General features: G+C 39.2%; 1 protein-coding gene across 2 annotated transcripts in view; it reads right to left on the bottom strand.

Annotated features, from left to right (window-relative positions):
- The window catches only part of LOC110125218 (S-adenosyl-L-methionine-dependent tRNA 4-demethylwyosine synthase TYW1), a 144,404-nt gene that overhangs the window by 98,573 nt on the left and 22,114 nt on the right, over positions 1 to 23,717 (bottom strand). For both annotated transcript variants that reach the window (XM_070461277.1, XM_070461278.1), the window contains 4 exons: positions 23,104 to 23,221; positions 18,135 to 18,187; positions 4,938 to 5,056; positions 1,721 to 1,830 (listed from right to left, as the gene is read on the bottom strand). In XM_070461277.1, the coding sequence (XP_070317378.1) occupies positions 1,721 to 1,830; positions 4,938 to 5,056; positions 18,135 to 18,187; positions 23,104 to 23,221 (400 nt within the window). The remainder of the gene's footprint in view (positions 1 to 1,720; positions 1,831 to 4,937; positions 5,057 to 18,134; positions 18,188 to 23,103; positions 23,222 to 23,717) is intronic.

The following is a 23,717-nucleotide window of genomic DNA, read 5'->3' as shown; positions in this document are numbered from 1 at the left end:
CAGGACTCCTAAACAGCCTCAGGATGGGGCTGGTCACCATAAAGACCAAGTGTTCAAAGGATTAGAATTTTTAATCACACCCATGGACCGGTGAGAAGGGGAAGGGGGACTGACATATTAAGCTCTATAAAAACTCTTGAACAAGATTTGATGAGCTTCTGGGTTGGTGAATGTATCCATGTGCTAGGAGGGTGGTGCACCCCAGTTCCATGGGGACAGAAGCTCCTGGCCTCAGGACCCTCCCAGACCGACCCTATACTTCTCCATCTGGCTGTTCACCTGTGGTCTCTATAATATCCTTTATAGCAAACTGGTAAACATAAGTAGATGCTTCTCTGTTCTGCGAGTCACTCTAATAAACTAACAGAATCTGAGGAGGTCGTGGGAACTTCTGATTTACAGACAGTCGATCCGAAACACAGGTAACATCCCAGGCTTTCCACTGGCATCTGAAGTGGGGCACACAGGACTGAACCCCTAACCTGTGGGTCTGATATTATCTCCAGACTGTGCCAGGACTGAATTACATTTGTTGGACACCCAGGCACTGTCTATTGAGACCTGGAGAACTGCTTGATGGAAGAAAAACATCAGAAACACTGTGATCTCAAGAAGCAGTGATCTGGCAGAACCAACTTCTCTGCATGAAAGAACTATCTGATCGTCAAAATGCTAATTACTGGGGTTTATAAAGACTCCCACTTACGATGCAAGAGTGCTGATGCCAAACCCACCTTGGTTGGAATTCACTTTTGTTGTATATGAAAGGAAAGGAGAATAAAGGAAACAGGACTGACAAGTGGTGGGTGGAGACAGAGGCATGCACATTTAACAGGGAACCTAACACATTTCAGTCGATCACCTGCAATTGTCTTTAAAAAGCCATTCTTTTATTGGGTTGGCCAAAAAATTTGTTCAGGTTTTTCCTTACGCTGCTATGGGAAAGCCCAAAGAACTTTTTGGCCAACCCAATACAAGTCCTCCACATCTATCTACAGTGAGGGGTCTCAAAGAATAGTTCCCAGTTTAACAACAGGGTTACCAGAAAATGTGTAAGTGATATACATTCTAGCTCCCTCCCTCAGACTTTCTGAATCAATCCGTGGGGAAGGAGATCGAGAATCTCTATTTTAATGATCAATTCTGATGCACACTAAAGCTTAAGAACCAGCCATCTCCAGTAGAGTCAAATACCTTGAACTATGAGACACAGCTAGATCAGGAAATTCTAGAAGCTGAGTAGCAGAATTCTATACATCACTGTGGATCATGTGGAGGAAATCTGATTAAAATTAACCCTCCTTTTTTTGTACAGCATTTATTCAAAAATGCCTTCCTAATACTATGTAACTGGTATTACTTATCAGTTGAATGATGTACAATTATCAGTCGAATCACAAGGTGGCTTTGTATCCAACACAGAACAATAGCAAAAGTTTTTAGAAGGAATGATGATACATTCCCAGCCAAAATTTACAAGCTGAGTGCACTGTATTAAAAGTAGCTGAGCTTCGAATTAATTTTTTAGTTCTCCCATTATACGATATACAAAGTTATCAGTGAAAACTACAAAGGCCAAAGCATATATAGTATTTCTACAAAGTTTTCGATTTCCTACAGGAGAATTTGCCAGCAGGGACAACATTCTGCCAAAGGAGGCAATTCCTCTGCCAATTTAATTCAGGCTATTAGCATTCCTTTGTAGAGGGAAGATAAATACCTTTAAACTGCTTGATCATGTTCTGATGGTTTTCAATGGCTTCCTTCAAGATCATTTCAGGCTGGTCCATCTTCCACCGCCATTCAGTACCCACTGGATTGGTGTGGTGCCTAGAAAAAAAAGAGGCAAAAGTTCTTTAGAACTCTGTTAAATCTCAGCTAGTCACCCTCTATGAGGGAGTCCCTATAATTATAAAATCCAAGATGGTTTTCTCCTAAAAGCTGAGCTATCTATAGCTATATTTTACAACTTATTTTGAGTCATGACATCTAGGAGAGACAGACAGATGGACAAGGGAAATGCTTGGCCAAGACTGAGGCTTAATCAGATTAATACAAAACATGTACCCCTCTCTCCCAGCCACATACCACCAGGCTAACAAGCATCCAGCAATGACCACCAGTACAATATTGTTTCAAGACTCTCTCTGAGAGGCAATGGAAGACCTAAACCTTAGGATGGATCAGATATAGAGGGAAAAACCTCCAGCAAACCCCAGGCAACATGCAAGGTATCTCTAAAGGACACCAGAAAGGAAAGGGGTGCCAATTTCCCTACAGAAAAAACATTCATCTCAGTCTCTAACAATGTTGGACTTCAAAAAAAAAAATAAGAGGCATACAAAAAAGCAAGAAAACAACACATTTCCAACAGACAAAGCAATCAACAAAACCGAACTCTTCTGACACAAGGGGTGAAAGAATCTGACAGGTTGTATTTTTAGCACTATGATTACCACATGTTACAAGCCCTAATAGAAAGAGTAAACAACATGAAGACCAAATGGGCAAGTTCAGCACAGAGACGAAACTTACAATCAAACAGAAACACTAAATATGAAAAAACGGGACTCCGACAGGCTCAACAGTAAACTACAACAGCTAAGGAAAGAGTAAAAAAAAAAACTTGGAGAGGAAAAATAAGCCAACTAAAACACACATAAAATTTTAAGTGGGGAAAAAAAAACACACAGCATCCAAGAGCTGTGGGACAATTATCAAAAGGTCCAAAATATACATAATTGGAATCCCAGAGCCAAAGTACAATAATTAAAATCCCAGAAGGAAAACACAAAATAAAGTAGAAAAAGATGTAGAAAAATTATGGCCAACAATTTCCCAAAGCTAATGAGAAACAATTAACCACAGATCCAGGAAGTTTGCAGAACAACCAGAATATTTGAAGACAGTGTAAAAATACAGTATCTAAGCTAATGAAAAGAAAAGAAAATCAGAAAATCTTTAAGAGAAAAAGGACACATTACTTAAGGACACAGATTGATATTACTTCTGACAACTCACCAGAAAACAAGTAAGCCAGATGAAACTATAATGACACCTGAAAGAATGCTTAAAGGAAATAAACTTGTCAACTCAGAATTCTATACCCAGTGCAAGTATCTTTCCAAAAATGGAGTAAGAAAGACTTTTGCAGACAAAAATCTGAAAATTTTCCTTGTTGGCAAGCCTATACTACAGAATATATTAAAGGGAATCATTCAGGCAAAAGAAATAGACACCAGATAGTAACTTAGATTACTCAAAGAAATGATGAGTGCTGAAAAAAGAAAAAAATATGGGAAAATAGTTTATTTTTCCTTTAATCACTCTAAAAACAACTGACAGTACAACTAAAACAGAGTACTGATACACTGTGTTTACAGCTTATATAAAAGTAAAATTTATGCCAACAGCAGCCAAAAAATATAATAGAAATAGCAAATATACTGTTGTGAAGCTCTTATGCTACACATCCCTGGACCACTACACACAGAACTTTTCAACCTCAGCACAACTGGCAGTTTGAACTCAATGACTCTTTGCTGTGGAGGGCTGTCCTGTGTGTTACAGGGTGTGTAAGAGCATCCCTGGCCCCTACGCACGAGACACCAGCAGCTCCTCCCTCTGTTACAACAATCGAAAATGTCTCCAGACACAGTCAAATGCCCTAAGTTTCCCCCTGGGATGAAAAAATAGAAACTTTGCCCCAGTTGAGAACCAATGACTTAACAGAATTTCTGAAAATATATTTTTCAGTTTTTGTTTTTGTTTTTTTACTATATCCCTAGATAACTAGAAAAGGGAAACCATGTAGAAGAACTTATGATGGGATGATGATACTAGATTCTTTTTTTTAGGCCTTTTTTAAAAATATTATCTGTCAATCAAAGTAGGTATAAGATAAAACAATAATAGCTGAGATTTGCATCGAAATAGTGAGAACCAGGGTAAGTAAATGGAACATGACTGGAAATGTGTTAACAAACGTACATAGAGATTCATTATACTATTCACTCTATTTTTGTTCAAAATATATCCATAATTAAAGTCAGAAGTACTCCCTAATATGATATGCTGAGAGGTTACATCACTTCTATGGGTTTTTGTCCCAAAATCCAAATATACCTAACTAAGACTCTTCAAAAGTGTCAAGGTCACGATAGACAAGGAAAGACTAAAGAACTGTAGACAGCTAGAGAGACATGACACCTGAGACCTAAATTTGATGTAGGACCCTGAACTGAATCTAGTGGGAAAATCAATGAAACTGAGTTTCCAATTTCATTAATAATACTGCATCAATGTTAATTTCTTGATTTTGATAGTTGTTCCATGGTTACATAAGGTCTGAACATTAACAGAAGTTGGAAAATTTCTTTGGAAATCTTCTGTAAGCTAAAATTGTTTCAAAATAAAAAGCTTATGTATATAAAATTCTAATGACAGAGAAAGAGTCTTATACTTAAAAAATAAAAGCAGGATATAAAACAAAGTAGAAAATGCTCTCAGCTATATTTTTAAAAACAAAAGACTCTGGGAGAAAAAAAAAACACCAGAAAGCAAATACTACAAAGCATTAAAAGTGTTTTCCCTGGATGCTTGAATTGTTGCTTTTCTTTATAACTTCTAATGGTTTTTAAAATTTTCTATGTAAGTCTAGAGTACTTTTATGATTCAGTGGAACTTTTTTTTAAAAAAAGGATGAAATAATGAGAACCTAAAATACAATCAATTGAATTAGCTACATAAACAGATATAGTGAGTTAGAGAAAGTAGAGATTTTCAGTCTAAACCAATCTACACCACTGAATAGCTAATGAGACCACTATCAGAATAGGAAAGAACAGGTTAACAGAGAGCATAATAAACTCCTAGGATTTTTCAGCCTCAGCACAACATTACACATTTGATCACCATGGCCATTCATTTTTACTTACCGCCAGCAGAAGACGCATTTATTTGCGCACGCCAAGCTCGGGGTAGTTTCCATGCAACGATGGCTCTCAATGCCATAGAACGTATGTTTATAGCAACCTCCTCTCCCTCGGAGCATGGACTGTGAACACAAAAAACAAATAATTTGAAAAAGATCCTCAAAGCAAGGAAACAAAATACCAGGGCATCATTTTAAAGAAGAAACCAAGTGTTTCAGGAGTATAAATACCCCTACCAGTATCTGCATGAGACAGAAAACCAACATTATAACATTAGATTGCTTTGATGGTGTTTGGGTTTTGATAGTGCTCCGGGTTTTCCAAACCCTAATGAGATAAATCTATGATTCATTAATTTTGAAAGCTCCACAGGCAGGACCATGGATACTTTCATTTTCAAATCCATTCACCTGCCTCAAATATTAGTACAATAATATATAATGCCAAAGGAGAAATAAGGCTCCCAGAAAAGAGGGAAGGACATTCACCTGAAAGAGTTATCTCCATATTGAATAAAGGAGGGTGAGTAAGGAAATGAAACCTGGAGCACATTCTATGTCAACCCAACAGTAGAAGTTGAACACAGAGGGGAGTTGAGACTGTTGAGGGGACAAGCTGCATGTATACAAAGAAATAGATTATTCCAGAAAGAAAAACACAATGTGATTGGTAAAACCACTGTAAGAATGGTAACTTGAAGAAATACTGAAGATCAACTCAGGGTTGGGACCACCAGATACCATGGTGCTTCCTGTGGTAACCATTAGAAAGATCCACCCAGGAGCTCTGTGTTAGATGGGCTTGGTTCAGTACAAAGTGAAACCTGTAAGGAGGTCATGCAAGAAAGGACCTGGTGACTTTGCTCTAACATTGGTGGAGGAGAGGCAAAGGGAACTTAAGAGGTCCCAATTAGAGGGACAAACATAGGAAGTTGTTCAAGATAACTGAGATTTTGAGCTAAGTGACTGAAATACTACGGAATTAACAAGAGGAACAACAAACGAGGAAACACAGCTGGCAAGCCTTCATACATATGGATCAGTGTACATTACATGTCGGTGTAATGATATTACAACGCTGCCCACATAAAATCTACCAGCTTGTTGCTATGTCAGTTGACCAAAGAGTCTTATTTTTTATCCTAATAAAAGAGGTTCCCCTGTCCATTTCACTTAGCCCTTTCACTAAAAAAAACAAAAAACAAAAAAAAAGGACTGAAGGGAAAATGCTGTTCAGGATAACTGTTTCTACAAACGCTCTTCCAAGTTCCCAAGAAAATATTCAAGAACGCAAACAAAATATTCATATCTTCCAAAGCAGCACTGAAAACTAAAATGTCCACCATATGCAAAAGTTACAGAATAATTACCACTAAATATTACGGCAATGGAGAAACAAAGTTGAAGACCTGCGTGTTTCATTCATTATTTACCAATCAGTTAATGTACTTCAAGCATACTGTGTGTTGAATGTACAATGACTAATAAGACAGATCCCCTACCCATGGAGGGGCTAGTTGGAGGAAATGGCAAGTAAGCAAGAAAAATGTGCAATACTATTATGATAATCTGATTAAATCAGTTAAGATTCTTCTGCAAGCAATAGAAATGGAGTCTAGCTAAAGAAAAAAAGGAATTTATTGAAAGGATCTCACAGCTCAATGATCCATTAAAAAGGCAATAATGAAGGAAAGCCAGCAGCAGGACCACCACTCAATCCCCCAGACGTTATACACTATAGACACCATGCCCCCTCTCCTGATACCATCAGCAGCACCACCCCTGAACTGCAGATGGCTGCTGCCACCAGCACAAGAATGAATTCTCCATGTCCCAGTTCCTTTCTTTCACTCACCCCATATTCAAAGTCTCCGGCTGAAAAGAATGACTATCCTAGATGACACTTTTATACCCAAGTTACTAGGACATGGTACCAGGAAACAGTATCTGTCATCCTTAGCTTCTATAGCAGGCAGTGGTCCCTCATACCAACCAAAGCCCATTTAATGAGAAATTTCCCAAATATGAAAAGACTAAGATGTTGGGCAAGCAGAGAAAAGACAAATGTCCAGCATGCTGTTACTGGAGCCTCTGGGACAGATGATCAGCCCAGCTTCCAGGACCAGTGAGAACTCCTCAGAGGTGAGCTATCCAAACTGAACACTGAAGGGCAAAAAGGATAAAGGGATGGACACAAGTGAGGAGGACGGCACATTTTTCTTTAAAACTATTTTCTTTGAATTTTATAGTTTCATACTTTAGATTTTAGGTCTTGATCTATTTAACTCAAAATGTGTGTGTGTGTGTACTTTCGTGCACGTGGTTTGGTGGCAGAGGTTTCTTTGCCTGTGGTTTTTGGCCTATGGATGGTGCTGGTTGCCGTAGCACCATTAGTTGGAAAGGTTATCCTTTCTCCAAGGAATTGCTTTTGAACCTCTGTAAAAAATCAGTTAAGCATATTTGTGAGTTTATTTTTGGGACCTCCATTCTGTTCTATTGACCTATATGTCCATCCCTCTACTAATAACATATGTTCTTGATAACTGTAGCAATCAGTAAGCTGTAATATCAGGATGTATGACTCCTCCCGTTTTATTCTTCCACAATACCGTTCAAGCTATTTTACATTCCCATGCCTTTCCTTATAAATTTTGTAATAAACTGTCTACTTCTACAAAAACCTTCCTGGGACTTTAATAGGAATTGCATTAAACCCATACATCGATTTGATGTTTTACTCCATTGAGTCTTCCAATCCATGAACATTTATTTAGATTTACATTTAGATTTTTACTTACACTTACTTAGATTTTTATTGGTTTCTGATTTGACATCTTTCCTCATTTCTAACATAAGCATACATTGCTGGAAATTTCTCTCTGAGCACTGCCTGAGCTGCATCATTTACAATTTTTTTACTATCATTCAGTTCTACACATTTTTTCATTTCCTTTGAGACTTCCTCTTTGACCCAAGGCTTATTTAGAAATGTGTTGTTTAATTTCCACATATTTATAGAGATTTTCCTTTTGTTTTTATTATTGATTTCTAGTTTGATTCCATTATGATCACAAAACACACTGTGTATGATTTTAACACTTTTAAATCTGCTGAGATTTGTTCTATGGCCTAGAACATGGTCTACCTTGGTGAGTGTTCCATAGGCACTTGCAAGAAATGCATATTCTGCTATTGCTGGGTGGTATATTCCTTATATGTCAACTAGCTTCTACTGACTAACTCACCATTTTACTCAACCTACCTATGTCATTGAATTTGATGTAAGTTTTCTGTAAACATCCTATATTTGGGTCATTTTTTAAATCCATTCTGCCAATCTTTATCATTTGATTGACAGATTTAGAATATTTACATTTGAAGTAATTAGTTATGCACTAAAATAGCCTACCATTTTATTATTTGTTTCCTGCTTATTCCCTCTCATTCACACTCCTGTTATTCTTTTGATTTCCTGCAGGTTTCTTTAACATTTTCAGGATTCCATCTTTATTTTTTGTTTTGATTTTATCTCTATGTATAGTGTTTGTGGGCTTTCCTCATAGCTCTTCCATCATCACTCAGTCTGTAAAGAATCTGCCTGCAGTGCAGGAGACTCAGGTTCAATTCCTGGGTCGGGAAGATCCCCTGGAGAAGGAAATGGCAACCCACTCCAGTATTCCTGCCTGGAGAATCCCACAGACAGAGGAGCCTGATGGGCTACAGTCCATGGGGTCGTAAGAGTCGGACACAACTGAGTGACTTTCACTGAGATGGTGTTTGTAGTGGTTGTTCTGAGTATAAAACTATACATACATGACCCATCAAGTCTACTAGTAAAAAAATTTTACCAGCTTCAAGTGAAGTGTGGAAACATCACTTCCATTCAGATCACTTTAATTTTCTTTTAAATTATATATCATTGTCCTGAGTATCACGTGGTGTTAAAATTTTTGTTTCAGGACTTCCCTGGTGGTCCAGTGGCTAAGACTCCAAGCTCCCAGTGCAGGGGGCCCAGGTTCAATCCCTGGTCAGGGAACTAGATCCCACATGCTGCAACTAAGAGTCTGCATGCCTCAACTAAAGGTTCTGTATGCTGCAATGAAGACTGAAGATCCCACCTGCTGCAACTAAGACCCAGTGTAGCCAAATAAAAATAAATAAAAATGTTTAAAAAGTATTCTGCTTCAATCATCAAATATGATTATAAAAATTATGAGGAAAATGATCAGCTACTATATGTACTCATATTTTTGCTCTTTTCATCACTCTACCTTCCTTTCTCATGCTTTAAGAATCTTTCTTTCATCACTTCATTAGGTTTGAATAGCTTCCTTTAACTATCTTTAAGGCAGACTTGCTAGAAAAAGACTCAGTTTTCTTTAATCTGATAATGTGTTTAGTCAATCTTCATTTTGGAGGATAGTTTTGCCAGACACAGAAATCATGATTGACAGGTATTTTCTTTCAACACTTGAACATGTGCCACTTCTCTCTGGCCTCCATGATTTCAGATGAGAGATTTGATGTCAAATTGATGTTAGTTCATGGTTTCTCTCTAGCATCTTTCAAGATCTTTTTCTTCTTTAACTTCCAGATCATTAACTGTAAGGTATCTTCATGTGGATTTCCTTGGTTCTGTCCTACGTGGAGTTTATTCTCTCTGCTATCCAGGTTGGGTAAATTCTATTGACTTGCCCTGGTCACAGATCATTCTGTCAATTGGTAAACTCCCCGGCTCTATCCTCTGTCATCTCTACTCTATTACTGCACCCATTCAGTGAGTTTTTATTTCTGTTACTGTATTTTTTCAATTGTATAATTCCTTCTTGGTTCCTTTTATAACTTCCATTTCTCTGCTGAGATTTTTTATTTTTTCATTTGTTTCAAGAGACTTTGTAAGTGATTGCTGAAGCATTTTTATGACAGCTGCTTTAAAATCCTTGTCAGATGACTCCACCATCTGATTCATCTGGTGTTGGTGTCAGTTCATTATCTTTTTTTGCTCAAGTTGTGATTTTCATGGTTCTTGGAATGACAGGTGATTTTTTTCACTGCATCCTAGACATTTTGTCTACTATGTTAGGAGGCTCTAAATTCTATTTCATTCTTTCATTTTAGCAGCAGGCACTTAGTTTAGGTTGAGCTTGCAGGTCCTGGACTATTTTGTATGCTGTGGCTCCAATGGCAGTTTAATTTTCAGAGGCTTTGCAATGTAATTTTGCTTGGGCTCCCACTGATCTTGGCTAGTACCGTCAGAGGGGGTGAAAGAGGTTTCACATGGAGGAGGGGAATCTCAGGCCAGCAGGCTTCCCATATAGGCGGCTTATTTGGCAGAGTTGCTCTGGCCGATGGGCCTGGGTAGCCCCAGTAACTCTTGAATGGGAGAGTGGAGTCTCAGGACAAGAATAAAAAGACCTGGCTTCCCTAGACAGGCCACTTCTTATGGAGGGGACTGCCACCCAACCACCATGCTATCTCTCAGTGAAGGAAAGGAGTCTTGGGCCCAGCAGGCACAGAGAACGTTTCACAGGCCAGGTCGATTACTGCAGGAGTAAGGTGGTAAGGAGGTTTCTCTCTTTCCATTTTTTACTTGACCATCTGATATCTCTTAGCAGGAGGGGGGAATTCATGGTCCAACAGGGAAGAAGAGCATTTGTCCCAGCTGCTTATTATTGGTGGGGCTCCCAGTTGATCCCCTTTGCGAGTGGTTCTGGGCTCACCAGAATCTGTTAGAGGGACTCTCATTGCATACAAGGGAGGAACAAAGCTAACCAAGGGGGCTTCTGCTGCTAGATTAAGACTTAGTAAACACAGAGTGTGGGTAAAATTTCAGTCTTCCATTTTTGACAGGGGATGAAGAGTTCAATGCAGTGTTCAATATACTGCAGCCCATGGGCCAAAATCAGGCTGCAGCTTGTCTCTGCAGGTAAGGTTTTGTTGGAATACTGTGGCCCACATTTGTTTACTTATATCTATGGTTGCTTTGGGGCTAAAATGGCATGGTTGAAAAGCTGTAACAAGATCATATGAACCACAAACTTAAAAAGTCACCATCTGGCCCTTTAAGAAAAGGTTTGCTAACCCCTGATTTAGAGATTTATTCCTTACTACAGAGCAAAATGGCTTCCCTGGTGGCTCAGAGGTTAAAGCATCTGCCTGAAATGCGGGAGACCTGGGTTCGATCCCTGGGTTGGAAAGATCCCCTGGAGAAGGAAATGGCAACCCATTCCAGTATTCTTGCCTGGAGAATCCCATGACGGAGGAGCCTGGTGGGCTACAGTCCACGGGGTCGCAAAGAGTCGGACACGACTAAGTGACTACACACACACACACACACACACACACACAGCAAACAAATTCTAAACTGGTTAAGCAAACTGTTAAAAAAAAAAAAGTGCAAACAGGAGGAGGACTTAGGGAGGAGAGAGGCACAGGAAGCATCACCTGGTCGTGAATCTCAATCTGCCTGTTGTTTGTCTTTGACCTAGGAGTCCTGGGTTCTCTACCAGCATCTGTGAAACTCTACCAGGTGAATATGTTGGCTTGTAAGCAGGCTGAAAGAGACCCTCCACAGTTCTTGACAGTTAATACTAGCCCCTGGTTCCTTTGAGCGCCTCATGTTCCAGAAACAAAAATTTTCTCAGGAACCAAGGGGCCCTCCAAGACATCTCTTTGTGTGTGTGTTCTCAGTAGTGTCTCACTCTTTGTGATCCCATGGACTGCAGCCCACCAGGCTCCTCTGTCTATGGGATTTTTCAGGCAAGAACACTGGAACAGGCTACCATTCCCTCCTCCAGGAGTTCTTCCCAACCCAGGGATCAAACTCATGTATCCTGTGTCTCCTGCATTGCCGGTGGATTCTTTACCCCTGAGCCACCTGGGAAGCCCTTAGAATTCTCCTTTACAGTCGCAGAAGTTCAGAGAAGATTACAGGAGGAGCCATTAGTGGCTCAGACTCCTCACTGACAGAATCACTCATCTTTGCAAAGAAGCATCATATTGAGGTGGTGATACAGCACAAAGGAAATGTGGCCTGCCTCGTGGAGGAAGGAAGTTAGAAATACCAACCATGACCAGGTGACCAACTGCAAATATGAGCAGTTACAAATATACATACTGTCTTCTTTGCTTGGATATACATAATTATCTTTCCTCCCCTCCAACTATTTTATATAGGACAGGTAAGTGGTGGTCAACTTTATAATGTCATCCCTAGGTAAAAGATCTCAACAGAGTGAAGGGAGAGAATGAATACATCCTCCCTTGCATGAGTAATAATTATAACACTTTAGGGAGAAGCAGATGTTTTGTTCTTATCACGGTTTGAAAATGTGAATACAGGTAAAAGAGTGTGTACAGATGCTGAGCATCTAAAGAGGTAGACAGTGCTATTAATACTGAGTCCTGTGCCTCCCCTTGTAAGTAGGGGCTAAGAAGCCCTTATACCGTATTTCTCAGATTCCCTTGTCTGAGGGGTTCTGATTAGACTCCACCAGTGAGCCAAGACTTAGATGGCGAGAAAGGAGAAATCGTTATTCTTCACTGGCGGCAGCTGGCAGACACAAGGGCATACAACAAACACTAAGTCCGAAGCGGCTTCAAGCGAGCTCCTGGGACACATTTGCTTTAATGTTGCCAGCGTTTCAGGTCACTTCCAGCAGTGTCCTGTGAGCCCAGCACTTCTCGACTTTCACCAAGCAAGGAGCAGTTCTCTCTGACCTTCATTACCCCAGGCCTTTCAATGGCTTTGTAAGCATTCAGTTAATTTACTTTATTAAATCTGTTCTTGCAAAAATACCCAGGGTGGTTTCTGTTTTCCTGGCTGGGACAGATGGGAAGGATTCAGCCAGGTGGAGATCAGAGTGGGGAAGAGAGGCAGCACAGGATGTATGAAGGTGAAAACAGAAAACAAAGCTGAACAAGTAGATCAGAACTATACTAGAGAGGGTCTTCCTCAGGTTTGGGGTTTAATATAATTTTGTCATCTGACAAACGTTTACTAAGCAATTACTACCGGCTAGGCTCTGTTTTCAGTATTGGAAAGAAAAATGGAGACTCTTGGGTTGGGGAGGAGATGAGAAGGGAAAGAGGAGACCTAATCTGTTAGTTGGTAATAAGTGCTATGGAGAGATTCCAAGCAGTGTTAGGGGACCGGGGGAAGGCTGTTATTTTTAAAAGGTGGTCAAGGGAGAGCCTCTCTGATAGAGACTCACTGAGCAGAGATCTAAGTAAGCAGACACGAGACCAGAAGGCCAGGGAGGAGTCTGAGTTCAGTGTATTCAGGTAACAGCAAGAAGGCCAGTAAGGTGAGATGAAGCATGGAAGATCAGATCCTTGGAGGCCTCTGTAAGGACTCAGGGTTTGGTCCTGAGAGAGATTAGAACCCCTGGGAGTTCTGAGTAAAAGAGTTACATGATCTGAGGCATCCGACTGCTGTGTAGGGAACAGCAGTGGAGATGACTGAGTGGAACCAGGAACAGCAGTTAGGAGATCACTTACGACAATAAAAGGAACATATGACAGTGACTTGGATCCAGGCATAGCAGTATAAATGCTGAAAAGCAGTTATACTCCGGATATAGTTTGAAAAGATGTGCTCACGGAATAGATGTGGGAGGGTAAAAAAGAAAACAGAAAAACAACAGAAGAACAGAAATGATTCCCAGGTTTCTGGCCTGAGTAACTGAAAGGACAGTGTTGTCATAAATCGCTGGAATGAAGACTGAGGAGAACAGATTTAGGAGAGGAAATCAGGAATTCTACTTCTGACACATTAAGTTTAAGATACCTATTACACATCCCAATTGATACATTGAGTAAGAAGTAATGAGGAGCTACCATAAGGCTTCAGAGAAAACGGCTAAATGAGAACTGAGCTTCAGAGATTAACCTGGTTAATATCGGATAAATTGAGCAGGTGGAGGAAGGGATTCACTGGCAGTCAGAAGTAGACAGGAAAAAAACCTAGCTGCAGTGGTTAGGAGGACAACCTGAACTTCAAGGATGGCAATGAAAATGGACTGGGGCGGAGGTTCTCAATGGGGTCAACACTATCTGGGGGTATTCTGGAAATTCACTGAAATACTGTTGCTATCAAAATGGTTGGGAGGCACTTCTGGCAATAAGTGAGGGAAGAGGCAAGACTGTCACACCTCCTGTAATGTTTAAGATAGCCCCCCATCCCCCCACCCTCCCACACATACAAAGGGTCTTATAAGCTACTTCCTTTCAAATGACTCACTACATCTCCATACTTGTGGAAAACCTGACTATAATCATCCACGCTTAGATTCCAACTTCATTTTACAGATAAAGTATTTTCTGAACATTCTACCATACACTGAATTTTCCAGGAATGTAGCTACTATGGAAAATGAGAACAGAAAACACTTTCTTTGATGTGAAGCTTTTGTAAGAAATTTCACCATTTTGAAAACCCACACCACGGAGAATAATGCTGCTTCTAATATTTAAGTCACTAACACAATACATGTATCCCATGTTATATGTGTAGGTGTCACATAAATACAATACAGAAGAGATTTGAGATGCTTTTGGTAGACTTGAAACCAAATATTAAGTTAACATGTGAAATATTAAGACATGAAATACAGGATTTTCACAAATCAAAGTTGTTTAAGAAGTTATTGTGGTCATTTTATGTACTGCTAATTTTTATAGCACAATGATGAGAAATCTATCTTGCAATAATTATTTGAAATTAAACTTATTATTTGAGGACTGCCTGTCATCTTTAAATCTTACTCTGAAAGTGTCACCAGAGGCCCACCTCACTTCCTTTAACCACTCTTACTACCATTTCTGTTTCCAATCCACCCACATAGATCAAAGGAACAGAAATGAGAACTCAGAAATAAATCTACACTTATATGATCAACGAATCTATGACAGAGGAGGCAAGAATACACAAAAGGGAAAAGACAGCCTCTTCAGTAAATGATGTTGGGAATACTGGACAGCTAGCTGCAAAAGAATCAAAATGAACTATTTCCTCACACCATATACAAAAATAAACTCAAAATGGATCAAAGACTTAAATGTAAGGCCTGAAACTATAAAACTCCTAGAGGAAAACTTCAGCACCACACTCTTCAACATCAGTTTTAGCAATATTTTTTGGATATGTCTCCTAAGGCAAGGGAAACAAAAGCATAAAAATAAATAAGTGGGACTATATCGAACCAAAAAGCTTTTACACAGTGAAGGAAACTCTCAACAACCAAAAAAGCAGCCTACTAAAATGGGAGAATATATTTGCAAACAATATATCCAATAAGGGGTTGACATCCAAAATATATAAAAATATATACAACTCAGTAGCAGCAACAAACAAACACCCAACTAAAGGATGGGCAGGGGACCTGAAAACATTTTTCCAGAGAGGAAATGCAGACAGCCAACAGACACATGGAAAGACGCTCAATATCACCAATTATCACGGAAATGCAAATCAAAACCACAGTGAGACACCACCTAACATATTTCAGAATCATTATCATCAAAAAGGCAACAAATAAGCGCTGGTGAGGATGTGGAGAAAAGGGAACCCTCGTGCACGGCTGGTGTGACTGTGAATGGGTGCAGCCACTATGGAAAACAGTTATGGAGGTTCCTCAAAAAATCAAAAATAGAACTTCTATACGACCCAGCGATTTTACTACTGAACATTTACCCAAAGAAAACAAGAACAGTAATCAGAAAAGATACATGTACTCCAATGTTCAATGCAGCTTTATTTACGAGAGCCAAGATACAGATGGAAATTTAGTGTCTATAGATAGAGGAATGAATAAACAAACTGTGATATAGATAGATATATATAGACACACACACATACATACATGCACACAGTAATATTACTCAGCCATAAAAAGAATGAAATCTTGACGTTTGCAGCAACATGGATGGACCTTGAGGCTACCATGGTAAGTAAAGTAAGTCAGAGAAACAAAGACAAACACCACATGAACTTAGTTCATATGTGCAATCTATAAAACAAAACAAACAAATAAAATGAAAACAGACTCAGATACAGGGAATTGGTCATGGTCAGAAGGGAGAGAAGGGAGGGGAGAGAGGGTGGACAAAATAGATGAAGGAACTAAGAGGTTCAAACCTCCAGTTTTATAATAAACAAATCACAGGGATACAATATACAACAGAAAGAATATCATCAACAAAGCGTAATAACTTTGTATGGGGACATATGGTTACTAGACTTATTGTGGTGAGCCTTTCATAATGTAGGCAAATGTCAACTATGTCATATGCCTGAAACTAACATAATATTGTACATCACTGCATTTTCATCAGAAAACACAGTAATTCTAATGATATCCTATTTGTACCCATGGGAATTTAATTCACAAGGGTGACTGAGTGCCAACACAGGCCAATGATATTGAAGGAAGATATTACTTACATATTCCGAGAGAAAGGCGCACACCATAGCCCACAGGGTTTGTTCAGGAGGCAGAGGGAAGTGAGGGGAAAGCCTGGGCCACAGCCCTTACTGGAGTCTCCTTAGGACAGGAAAGGCAGAGCAGGGTGAATGATGCTGGACTGGCTGATATGAACTATTCCAGTGGGCTCTGGACTACAGGGCTATCTCTAGCTTTCTGTATCAGGCCCTGGCATGATTTAGGGCAGGGAAGATATTGGCTTGGTGTGTGAGAGAGTCAGATAAGGAGGTAGCTGAAGGCTATGATTTAGAATCACATATGAAGGTATGTTCAAGGCAAGCTGCTGTTAATCTTTAGGAATTAGCCCTGGGAGGGGCAGTCTCTATGAGCCTGCCAGAGCATCAAGAATACAGAAAATAAGGACCTCCCTGGTGGTCCAGGGGTTGAGAATCCACCTGTCAATGCAGGGGACACGGATCTGATCCCTGGTCCAGGAAGATTCCACATGGCCCAGGGCAACAAAGCCCATGCGCCACAACTGCTGAGGCACTGTGCCCTAAAGCCCATGCCCCACAACAAGAGGAGCCACGCAATGAGAAGCCCGTCCACCACAACCAGAGAGTAAGTAGCCCTTGCTCGCCGCAACTGGAGAAAGCCTATGCGTGGCAACAAAGACCCAGCACGGCCAAAAACGAAAAACAATAATAATGAAACATTTTTTTACTACAGAAAGAAATTATAGTTATGTAATTGGCCCTGAGATAGAGATGACAAATAGACAAATACAGAAGATAAGAAAACAGAATCAATATATACAATAGAAATTCATAGACTGATTCTAAAATGTATATGGAAATACAAAAGACCCAGAAGAGAAGAAACAATCTTGAAAATTAAAAACCAAGACAGAGAACTTATACTGATGATTTCAAACTTATTACAAAACCACAGTAATCAAGCCAATTGTGGTATTGGCTTAAGGACAAACACATCAATGCAACAGAATAAGAGTAGTCCAGAAACAGGCCTTCCTATATACAGCTGACTGACTTTTCTACAAAGACCTAAAAGTAATTCAGTGGTGAAAGGAAAATCCTTCTTAACAAATGGTGCTAAAACATCAGAATATCCATGTAGGTGATAGGTGGTGGAAAGGAACAATCTTGATCCTTACCTCACACCATTCATATAAATTAATTCAAGACCTAAACATAAAGGTTAAAAGTATATATGAAGCTTCCAGAAGAAAACATAAACTATCTTTGTGACCTTCAAGTTGACAAAGACTTCTTAACATATGAAAAGTACTAACCAAAAGAGAAAAAAGGATAAATTAGACTTTATTCACATTAAAAACTTCAAAGGATACCATTAGGGAAATGAAAGAAGAAGCCACAGACTAAGAGAAAATAACAACAGTGTGCATCAGGCAAAACTCTCATATCCACAATATATAAAGAACTCCTACAAATCAATAATACAAAGTCAAACAATTCAGTTTGGGTAAAATACCTCAACAGAGGCAGCAAGGGCTACTGTCCAGAGACAGTCATAAGTAAACTTGTAGGGGTGAGGAAAATAGTCTACAGCTTAATTCAGGTGTTTGATAAGAATTTTTTATATCCATCAAAATATGCTAACTCATGTAACTAATTCATTCAAAATCATTACACTTTATTAAATGTAAATTAACCCTTTAAAATGGTAAAACGCATTGCATATAACAGCCATATAAAAGTTGCCTAAAACAGAAATAATATTTGAACAAAAACAAATACCTTTGTCCATCTGCAAAGCTTCACCCCAGAGTGGCTCCCAATCAACTGATAACCTGAATGAAAAAACAGTGAACACAAAATTAAAATGATTCAAAGCCTTATATCAAAGTGATTTTATATATATGTACATTATTATACAAGTGATTATAAAACTGTAGCAAAGTCATTTTTCTTCATTTAAATAATAATAGACAACAATCCCCAAGGCCACTAAGGTTTAATTGACCAGGACAATACAACAATTTAAAATACGTAATGCCTCTAATAACACAGGCTCAAAATACATAAAGAAACAATAAGCCAATCCAAAATCACAGGAAGTGATTTTAAGATCTCTCAGTATCTAACAGATCTCATAGGTCAAAACTCAGTGGAACCCCACAATCTGAAGCAACATAGTAAACTTGATCAAGGGCACAGAGATAGAGACTGCACTCAACAACTACAGGATGTACATGCTTTACAAGTTCCCAAGGAACATTTATATAGATAAAAAAGAACCAGGTACTGCAACAAACAGCAAAAGCAAGGAACCATACATTTCTTTACAAAAAATGACTGGGGAACTGTCACCAATAATCTTCAAAAATAAATAAGGAATCAGATGGGCAAGAGGAGATTAAAAGAAAGAAATATTTTCCTTAAAAGTGGGAAAATAAAATTCTAGGAACCTGACATGAATTCTCAGCACCCTCCACAACCTAGCATTAAATTTTTTGAGCCACATGAGACATGAAAAGCATGGAAAAGCTATGCCAAAGCAATCACATTTCCTTATTTTAACACACTGGTGGAGCAAACAAGTAGAACATACTGATTTCAGAAAGCATTTATAAGTTTCTCATGAGGCTTCAAGTAACAAACCACAATTACCATGAGTCTCTTGCACAAAAAGACCCTTGACTTGCAGACAAATGAGGTAAATGGAGAAATACAGCCTGGATGATGGCATAAGCGGATCAGTGGCTAGTTAAACACCCACGTTCACAGTGTGATGATTAATGGAACAAAGTCAATTTGGATTACAAGTCTCTAGTGGCAATATTATGAGGCTTTGTCTTTTATCCTCTTCCACATTTATGTAAACATCTTGCATATAAATAAAGAACTGCTTATCTACTTGAAGATGGAACCAAGTCCAAATGAATAGCTAATCTCAGATATAGAATAAGCATTTTATAGATTCCTGGAGAAAATTCTAGCTTTTTTGGACTCCTACATTATATGTTGCTCACAGCACTATCATAGAAACCACACTCTACTAGTTTTTTACATCTTTCTCTCCCAAGATACACAGGGTTCTACAAAATTCTGCATTTGGGTAGGTAAAGACTGTATAGCACAGGATGAAACAACCTTAGTTGACCACAGTTCACACTATGCAGTTGCTAAGAATCCAAGTGCAGGATTTTTCTTCTTCCCAAGATGGAGTAACAGAGGGTTTACCCCCACTTGAAATACCAAAACTGGACAAAATAGATGAAACGACAGTTTTCAAGACATGAAACATCTGGCAACAAAGGACAATGATCCAACAGAGATGGGAAACAAACAAGGTTGAGACTTACCATTACCCAAGCTTATTGTCTTGGAAGTTTCCAGGCTATGCAGCAGGAGGGAGAACCTAAGTAGAGCTCAGCATTCTCCCTGCGCTGAGAACACAGAAGTAGAGTCTAGGAAACCCCTGTGGCTAAAGTTTGCAGGATTGAGTTCAGCGGAGACAAGGGCTACAGAGACTGAACTCTGCAGAGGATTCCTATACTGCTTAGTGCATACATGAGAGAAAAACTACCTAACAATGGGAAAGGACCATCTGAAAAGATTAAAAGCATGCCTGGTACTCACAGCCAGCTGGGAACTGTGCCTGTTTCTACCAGGCAGACAGATAACCTCAAGATTCCCAAGGCACTGGACAGAGCACATAGACGGGTTCTGCCTCAATGGTGGGGGGAAAAATTACTTCTGGTCTCATCCAACAAATCATAAAAGCAAGATTAAAGGGCTCAAATTGTTTCAAAATAGTTTATCTTTGTCCCAGAATAAATCTCAAAAATGTTTTCAGGAATACAAAAATATCCAGCACTCCAAAAGGTAAAATTAGATCTGATATCCAATCAGATACCAGACTCATTAGAAAAGACCCTGATGCTGGGAAAGACTGAAGGCAAAAGAGGAAGAGGGCAGCAGTGGATGTGATGGTTGGATGGCATCACTGATTCAATGGACATGAACTTGGGTGAATTCCAGGAGATAGTGAGGGACAGAGAGGCCGGGCATATTGTAGTCCATGGGGTCACAGAGTTAAAAACGACTTAGCAAGCCAACAACAATAACATCCAAAGAATACCAAGCATGCAAAAAAACTCGGAAAATATGACCAGTAATGAGGAAAACACTCCAGTAACAAAAACTAAATCAGTTAAAATTGTATTCCACAGGCTTCAAAAGTTAAGTGGAGACATGGAAGATAGAAAAAGACCTAAACTGACCTTCTAGAGATGAAAACTACCTCTAAGTTGGAACATACACTGGATAGAAGTAATGAAAGATTCAACATTAGAGAAGAAAAGATTACTGAGTTAAACTTGAAGACAGCAATAGAAATTATCCAATAATGTATAGCAGGACAGACAAAATAGTTTTAAAATATGAAAAACACATCTGTGAGCTGTGGGTCAAATTCAAGAGGCCTATTTATTGGAGTCCCCAGGGAAGACGAAAGAGACAGGGTAGTGGAAAAATACTTGAAGAAACAATGGTCAAAATTTGTCCAAATTCAATTAAAACTACATATCCACAGAAGTAAGAACCTCAACAAATCTCAAATAAAGAAACATGAAGAAAGCTACATTGAGACATAATTAAAATAACTCAAAATCAGTAGTTAGAAGAAAATCTTAAAATTAGCCAGGGGGTAAAAAACATTACATTTGAAAAGAACAAGCAAAAGATGACTACAGAGGCCTCATGAGAAGCAATGTGAGCCACTGGACAGTGGAATAACACCCGTCAAGTGCAAAAAAGAAGAAAACTGCCAACCTACAATTTTGAGGGCTGGAAAGATCCCCTGGAGGAGGCCATGGCAACCCACTCCAGTGTTCTTGCCTGGGAAATCCGTGGACACTCTGAGAAGCCCAGCAGGCTACAGTGCATGGAGTCACAAAGAATTGGACACAACCATGAAACTTCATAATTCTAGACACATCAATAAATATCCTTCAAAAATTAAATAACAAAAAAAAAAACCTTCAAAAATGAAGGCAAAAGAAAGTCTTTTTCTGATATACAAAAGGTGAAATAATTCACCAGCAAGCCCACACTACAAGAAATGCTAAAAGGAGTCCTCCAGGCAGAAAGAAAAGGCCATCAGACAGAATATGGATCTACACAGAGGAATGCAAAGTACCAAGAGTGGAAACTACATGAGTCAATATATAAGATTTTTTCCTAATTACTTAAATGTGTAATAGATAAATGGCTGTCTGAATCAAAAGAATAACAATGTACTACAGGGCTGAAAACATATGTAAAAGTAAAATGTATGAAAACAACTGCATAGAGGTTTGTGGGGAAGAAACAGAAGTATTGAAGGTTCTACTTTACATAAAGTTGTGTAACACCATGTGATGATATACTGTGATACCGGACAGTATAAAACCTCAAGAAACCACTAATGAACAAAACAAAGCTACAGTTAATAAGCCAACAAAGCAGGATCATTAAAAAAAAAATCTAAAAGAAGATAGTTAAGAGAAAGGAAATCAAAGAATCCACGAGACAAGTAGAAAACAAACAGCAAGATGACAGATTGAAACCTATTATAAAATCACTTTCATTTACTCTAATTAAAAGACACAGGGACTTCCCTGGTGGTCCAGGGCTTAAGACTTCACCTTCTCATGCAGGGGTGTGGGCTGGAGCCCTGGCCAGGAAGCTAAGATCCCACAGGCCTTGTGGCCAACAAAACCAAAACAGAAAACAGAAACAACATTGTAACAAATTCGATAAAGACTTTTAAAATGGTCCACGTTTAAAAAAAAAAAACTTAAAAAGTTAAAAAAAGAAAAAGCATATGTATCTCTGTGTACAAAATCTGTATATTCTTGTCTGTCTCCTCTAATAGGTCCAGAGTTCCATGAAGGAGATAACTTCAAGCATCTTAAGTTCCTCTGTACAACCAAATCTGTCACATAAAAGGATCTCAATAATTATAGAAAGAGGGAGGGAGGTAAGGAAGTCAGTCTACTCACCCCCAATTTATTATTCTTCCTTCTACAAGCAAACCAGGATTATTCATTCATTCAACTGCAGCCTTCTTTATAAGGTAGGACCACAAAAATCCACACATACTTCTACATAAAACATTTCTAATTAACCCAGCCTAACATCATATGGTCTTTTTTTGCATTTAATAATTTTTTAATAGACAATGATATGTAAAGAAGCCAGTGACTGCATCTTCCATCTGCATACCTGAGCCTCACTGATGGTCAAGTACCAACCCAATAAACCAAGCAGAGAGGAAGCTTGCTGGTCCAAGCAGCCCACACAACAGTGACCCACAGAAACAAGACTGTGGTTCCCTAAACAGCTACAGTTGCCACGGCCACACACAGCTGAGCCAACCGTAGCGGGGCTTATCTTTTTTCCTCTTGGCAATCCCTATTTTATGTTTCCTTTTTTAAGTGATAAATGAGAACACTTAAGGGCTTTCCCCGTGGCGCAGTGGTAAAGGATCCGCCTGCAATGCAGGAGCTGTGGGTTCGATCCCTGGGGTGGGAAGATCCCCTGGAGGAGGAAATGGCAACCCACTCCCGTATTCTTGCCTGGAGAATCCCATGGACAGAAGAGCCTGGCAGGCCATAGTCCACACGGTCACAAAGAGTCAGACACAACTGAAGAGACTTAGTATGCATGCACTCAGAAGGCTTAAGAGTGTAGCATTTTAACAGTTCCTGAGGACTCTTACCTTGTTTAGTAAGGGCTTCTCGGAGAGCAGGAGTGATCATAGCTCTTCTTTCACTGGCTTCGCTCTTTACCGTGCTTCTGGTCACACCCGTTTCCCCTTCCTGTTGCTCCTTTTCTCTCTATATTAAAAAGAAATGAATGAAACCCAGCATTGATCATGTGCGGGGGAAATAAGAGCACGACAGTCGTCCACACGTGGCATGGATAAAAGTGCTCCTCACAAACCTGTTTTCTCCCAAGTGATCACATTTCCAGTCCCACAGTGAGCTAAAGAAATACCAGCACCTTTTCTTTCCCCTATAAAAGGTGACTACATAGTCAAACACACATATTCGCAAAACATAAATTGATAATCCACTTATCTGGATGTCAAACAGTGTTCACAATCTGAGTACAGACAGCTGCCCAACTTTCACAAGTTATTTCTCTGAATTTCAATTTTCTCACCTGAAAAGGAAGAAAATATCCATGGAGCAGGATTGTGTTGAAGATTAAATGAAATGAAATGACCTGGCATGATGCCTGATACATGATAGGACTTCACTAAATTATGACTACTGCTGATTGTAACATCTGCAAACCCCCCAAAAAAGTTCAAAAATCACTCTGAGCTGC

The sequence above is a fragment of the Odocoileus virginianus genome, chromosome 33 (genome assembly GCF_023699985.2).
Source record: "Odocoileus virginianus isolate 20LAN1187 ecotype Illinois chromosome 33, Ovbor_1.2, whole genome shotgun sequence".
Lineage (NCBI taxonomy): Eukaryota > Metazoa > Chordata > Mammalia > Artiodactyla > Cervidae > Odocoileus > Odocoileus virginianus.
The sequence above is the reverse complement of the archived record's forward strand: the minus strand, read 5'-3'. Positions and strand labels throughout refer to the sequence as shown.